The sequence below is a fragment of the Oryzias melastigma genome, unplaced genomic scaffold (assembly GCF_002922805.2).
Source record: "Oryzias melastigma strain HK-1 unplaced genomic scaffold, ASM292280v2 sc00280, whole genome shotgun sequence".
Lineage (NCBI taxonomy): Eukaryota > Metazoa > Chordata > Actinopteri > Beloniformes > Adrianichthyidae > Oryzias > Oryzias melastigma.
In genome coordinates this window covers 160506-166699 of record NW_023416903.1, presented here as the reverse complement: position 1 = coordinate 166699, position 6194 = coordinate 160506, and the positions used below count along the sequence as shown (strand labels likewise).

General features: G+C 47.5%; 1 protein-coding gene across 1 annotated transcript in view; it reads left to right on the top strand.

The window, feature by feature from the left end:
* The window catches only part of iqgap3 (IQ motif containing GTPase activating protein 3), a 32672-nt gene extending 26484 nt beyond the window's left edge, over window positions 1-6188 (top strand). Inside the window, exons 34-38 of the mRNA XM_024262111.2 lie at window positions 1620-1832; window positions 1918-2081; window positions 4199-4318; window positions 4476-4584; window positions 5751-6188. Coding sequence (XP_024117879.1) covers window positions 1620-1832; window positions 1918-2081; window positions 4199-4318; window positions 4476-4584; window positions 5751-5864 — 720 coding nt within the window. The 3' untranslated portion in view covers window positions 5865-6188. The remainder of the gene's footprint in view (window positions 1-1619; window positions 1833-1917; window positions 2082-4198; window positions 4319-4475; window positions 4585-5750) is intronic.
* The last annotated feature ends 6 nt before the right edge of the window (window positions 6189-6194 follow it).

The window sequence follows — 6194 nt, the reverse complement described above, 5'->3', positions numbered from 1 at the left end:
AAAAAAAAAAAAAAGGTTTCAAAAAACGAACTTAATTTTCAGAAATCAAAAGGAAGCAAACATCTCTGATTGGCTGATGACGTCTGTCCATCATTTAGACAGTTATTTAGTATGAAGCTTAAACCAAAACATGAGTGTTACTGCTGACCCAACAGGCTATCAGAACGATTTCATTCTGGACAAAACTATGAAGTGATGCTGGATCTGAACTGATCATAAAACTTTTTTTTTTGTGATCAACATTTTTATTGATTCCACATTAAATACAACAACTAGTGTACATAAACAACAGAGCATTATCTGCTGACGGATGTCGTTTATATACGTGTAGAAAGTTTTCAAGGGAATGGATGCTACCAAGCTCTCCTCTAGCTCCCGCCATGAAACTGATCATTTTGAATTGAACCAGGCAGTTAAAGGCCTGAGTGTGAAGGCCCAATTGTAAAAGGTAAAATTGGGAAGGGAGAGACCTCCCTCTTTTCGATCACGTTGCATTGTGTGCAGTTTAATTCGAGGTCTCCTGCCATCCCGCACACACTTTGTAACAGCAGTTTGGAGTTTTTTCCAGTATTGATATGGCGGCGTGAGTGGGATCATTGAGCTAATGAAGTTCACTCTAGGTGAAATGTTCATTTTAATTACTGACACACGACTCCAAAGTGAATTCTTAGGCTTGGCCCACTTCTCCAGGTTTGAAGAAACCCTTATTAAGCATTTATTGAAGTTCTGTTTAATTATTTCAGAAATTGAAGGAAAGATTTCTATGCCGAGATGGGTAAATTGTTTAACAACTGGAACGAAGTGAGAGATTGTAGTGTTCAACACACTTTGGTGCAGCGGTAACAGAGCAGATTTCTGCCAACTGATCATAAAACTTTAAGTTTGTTTTAGTTTAAATGTCAGGTTTTTAGGACATAGTTTCTGCAGAGCCGCAGGAGGTCAGTAGACATTCAACTCTGAGTTGTGGGTGGGACTCTTGGTGTGAAGTAAGGCTGCCCCCATTTCTCATCATTCATCTGTTTACTTGCTCTCCTGCTAGCTTAGAGTCCCTTACACCCCTAAGCTAACATTAGCAGTTCAACAAAAACAGCAGCAACATTGTTTCTATCATCCGTATGGTTCTGATCCAGATTCCAGGTTCCAGATCGCAGCTCAGACCAGGAAAACAAACACTTTCATGGATCTGTTTGTCTGCATCAGAATGGGGGGTGGAGCTAGTAGATTAGGCCCCGCCCATTTCTCTAGCCGCCACAAATTTCAGCTTTTTCAAACTACAAGTTTTTATTTGAATAAAATAAATCCTCAGAAACTCAGTTTTAATCTGAAATTCTTTTATGTATGCATGAGAACCATGTTAAAAATACCAACAACACAAACTTCATTGGAGTGGGTCTTTGTTCATGTGATGTATGGTGATTGTTTCACATAAAGCTTCATGTTTACCGGTAAGTTAATTCAAGTCTTCGTGCTGATATTGACAGTAATTAAAACAGGAAGTGATAAAACTGCTGAGTTAACTACAACCTGCTGGGGCACCCAAGAACCACGTTTTAATCTAGAGCCCTGCCAGACCTCTGACCCACCTCGCTGTCTGACCTAAGCCCCTCCCCCTGCCACAGGAAGCCCATCATGATTGGTTGCTGCAGCATAGAGCGCGACAGGATGCACAAACGCCTGAGAAAATGAAGAGGAACCAGTCGCTGGTCGCCAACAGCAAGCTGAGCCTGGACGAGAAGAAGAGGAAGATCCTGCGGAGTCTTCGTCGACTGGAGACTCTCGGGGTGCTGACGCCGCCGCAGTCCGAGAACCAGATTCTCCAGCAGATCGCCATGGTCAGATCTTTCTTTCAGACGCTCCATGTGACTCTGGAGTGGGCGGGCTGTTCCTGCCAGCTGTGTAAATGTTTTTCTTGTTCAGGACATCCGAAACCAACGTCTGCGGCGGCAGCGGCGAGGGGCGGAGCTACAGAAGCTCTGTCAGACCCTGAACTGCCTGCAGCAGAAAAGCAACTTTCACAGCGAGCAGGTGGACTACTACAGACATTACATCACTTCCTGTTTGGACAAGCTGACCCCTCAGAGGTAGGACCTGCACTTCAGCATCACTTCAGACCGAACCAGAGCAAAGAAAAGCTCAGTCGGTTTCTAAAGGACACGCAAGGAAACGCGCTGTAGAGGAAGGAGTCAGTTCTGGTAGGACCAGGACCGAGTCACTTAATCAGAAACACCTGTCCAACTGAATCAGCCAATCAGACAGAGGGCAGCATCTCAATGCGTTCCAGTGTCCAGGTGGATCTAGATCAGCGGCCAGGTAGATCTAGATCTGTGGTCAGGTGGCTCTAGATCCATATCTAGGTGGATCTGAATCCGTGTCTAGGTGGATCTGGATCCGTGTCTAGGTGGATCTGGATCCGTGTCTAGGTGGATCTAGATCCGTGTCTAGGTGGATCTAGAATCGTGTCCAGGAGGATCTGAATCCGTGTCTAGGTGGTTCTTGATTCGTGTCCAGGTGGATCTAGATCCGTATCTAGGTGTATCTGGATCCATGTCCAGGTGGATCTAGATTTGTGTCCAGGTGGATCTAGATCATTGTCCAGGTGGATCTAGATTCATGTCCAGGTGGATCTACACCCTTGTCCAGGCGGATCTAGACTAGTGTCCAGGTGGATCTAGAATCATGTCCAGGTGAATCTAGACTCGTGTTTAGGTGGATCTAGATTCGTGTCCAGGTGGATCTAGAGTCGTGTCCAGGTGGATCTAGATCTGTGTCCATGTGGATCTAGACCCGTGTCCAGGTGGATCTTCACTAGTGTCCAGGTAGATTTAGATTCGTGTCCAGGTGGATCTAGACTCGTGTCCAGGTGGATCTGGACTCGTGTCCAGGTAGATTTAGACTCGTGTCCAGGTGGATCTGGACTCATGTCCAGGTGGATCTACACTACTGTCCAGGTAGATTTAGATTCGTGTCCAGGTGTATCTAGACTCGTGTCCAGGTGGATCTAGACCCGTGTCCATGTGGATCTAGATCTGTGTCCTGGTGGATCTAGATCTGTGTCCATGTGGATCTAGACCCGTGTCCAGGTGGATCTTGACTCGTGTCCAGGTGGATCTAGACCCACCTGAGCACGTGTCTAGATGGATCTAGACCCGTGTCCAGGTGGATCTAGACTCGTGTCCAGGTGGATCTAGACCCGTGTCCAGGTGGATCTGGACTCATGTCCAGGTGGATCTACACTAGTGTCCAGGTAGATTTAGATTCGTGTCTAGATGGATCTAGACTCGTGTCCAGGTGGATCTAGACCCGTGTCCAGGTGGATCTAGATTAGTGTCCAGGTGGATCTAGAATCATGTCCAGGTGGATCTAGACTCGTGTTTAGGTGGATCTAGATTCGTGTCCAGGTGGATCTAGAGTCGTGTACAGGTGGATCTGGACTTGTGTCCAGGTGGATCTACACTAGTGTCCAGGTAGATTTAGATTCGTGTCCAGGTGGATCTAGACTCGTGTCCAGATGGATCTAGACCTGTGTCCAGATGGATCTAGACCTGTGTCCAGATGGATCTAGACCTGTGTCCAGGTGGATCTAGACTCGTGTCCAGGTGGATCTAGATTTATGTCCAGGTGGATCTGGACTCGGGTCCAGGTGGATCTAGACTCGTGTCCAGGTGGATCTAGACCTGTGTCCAGGTGGATCTGGACTTGTGTCCAGGTGGGTCTAGATTTGTGTCCAGGTGGATCTAGATTTGTGTCCAGGTGGATCTAGATTTGTGTCCAGGTGGATCCAGATTCATGTCCAGATGGATCTAGACCTGTGTCCAGGTGGATCTAGACCTGTGTCCAGGTGGATCTAGATTTATGTCCAGGTGGATCTGGACTCAGGTCCAGGTGGATCTAGACCTGTGTCCAGGTGGATCTAGACCTGTGTCCAGATGGATCTAGATTTATGTCCAGGTGGATCTGGACTCGTGTCTAGGTGGATCTAGACTTGTGTCCAGGTGGGTCTAGATTCGTGTCCAGGTGGATCCAGATTCATGTCCAGATGGATCTAGACCCATGTCCAGGTGGATCTAGACCTGTATCCAGGTCAATGTTGTGTCCAGGATTTGTGTCCAGGTGGATCTAGACTTGTGTTCAGGGACAGTGTCGAGATGGTTCCGTCTAAAAACACTCTTCTGAACCCCCCCTCCCCCCTTTCCCACAGTAACTCAGCCAATAAGAAGACAGCAGATGCCAGAAAAAAGCTTCTTGCTCTGAGCTACAGCGCCACCCGGCTGCAGGAGAAAGGAGTACTGCTGGAAATCCAGGACCTACCAACTACACAGTGAGGACACGACACGACACAACAGAGACACACAAGAATGAGCTGAAGATGTTTCTGACAATGGAAGATGTTCCTGCAGGAGTTCAGAACATTGTTGCCTCTTCATGAAATCCTCAGAACTCTGAGCTGTCGCGGGAACGCGGCTCCTCTGTTGCAGGTTTAAGAATGTCGTGTTCGACATCGTTCCTGGGCCTGAGAAGGGAAGCTTCCACGTCAAAGCTCGGTTCCTCGGAGTGGAGATGGAAGAGTTCCTCCTAAAGTACCAGGTACTGGCCTCATATGCCTCATTTCCACCGAGTGGTTCAGACTGGATCGGGCCGGACCAGACTTTTTAGCTTTTCCATTACAGAATGGACCCGGCAAGCAGGTTCAACTGGGACCATTTTTAGACCTGCGTTGGTCGTTGGTCCATTGGAAAATAGAATGGACCCGCGGGGGCGGAGCTTCTGTTGTCACACAATGTAGTCCATTGATTGGTGGAAAGGTTTTACGACAACAGGAAGCGTCCGACCAGCGCTTTTCCAGACTCAAGATCCAATCTGAAAGTTCTGTCCTCTTTTTAGCTATACTTTTCTTAGCCCCGGTGTTGTACCTTTCCTGCTTTGTTTCACGACCGTGTTTGAGGGATGCGGGGGATTTCTTCTCCGGGCCGAAGAGCTGCTTCGTGAAACCAAAGAATCCGTCTCATATCTTAGAGGAATTTTTTATTGTTACTTTTCCTTGCACTGCCAATCGACAACAACTGTCGGCACGCTAACGCGCTGCCTTTTATTCCTTCTCTCCTCGCAATGCAAGCTGCTTCCCTCATGCACGCGCACAAGCGCTCCTTCCTGAGCTAAAACGCACAGGTTGAAGCATGCACACTCATTTCAAAACACCTGCGATCTTCTTGCAAAGAATAATTAATTCTTTACATACAGAATTTTACGTATTCACGGGGCTTGAGGACCGGAGACACGCACGGGCCCGCGCACACACTCTAGTTCCCGTCTCTGTCTCCCCGACCCCCACGGCTGAAGAATGTCCGGTACCGACCCAAACTCATCAAAAACACTTCTGATGTGCTTTAAAAAAAAAACATTTATTGAAGAACATTGGAGTGTTGATCAACATGAAGAGACTTTTTTTCCTTTTTAATTCAAAACAATAGACGGTTCTGCAGCGCAGCTCCAGATTATAATGATCCTCCACTTCTGAGTCAGCTGATCCAGCTTCTCTTTCCCTGTTTTAACGCGCAGCTACGTCATCAGTCTACACCCCGTATGGGCTTTCATGGTCCAACGCTCAATGGAAATGCTCACTCAAAATGCCAGGACTATTCAAGTCCGGACCGACCCGATCCAGTCCAGTCTAGACCACTCGGTGGAAACGAGGCAATAGTGACCCGGCGGCGTGCTGATGGCCGTGGACTGATGTGTGTGATGCTTTGCAGGACCTGCTGCAGCTGCAGTACGAGGGTGTGGCAGTCATGAAGATGTTCGACAAAGCCAAAGTCAACGTCAACCTCCTCATCTTTCTTCTCAACAAGAAGTTCTTCAAGAAATAGTGGGCGGAGCTCTCCAGCTGCCTCCTCCTCTCTGTGTCAGGATCCTGTGAACAGAGCGAGGCGTTTTTCTGAGACATAACCCACCTCAGAGTGGGGCATCAGTGTAACACTCCTATCTTTGTTTTCTCTGCACTCTAACACAAAGCTTATTCAACGCTGAGTCTTCTGTCCGTCAGGCAGCTGGACTGCAGGAACACTAACCACCGTCTGTGGGCGGGGCTTTTCTCTCAGATGTGATTGGTTACTGCATGATGAATCTATTCTTTTTTTAAGCTTTTTTCTGAGTCATTGTCTCTGTGTCCATGTTTGAATTTTCAAATAAACATCTAA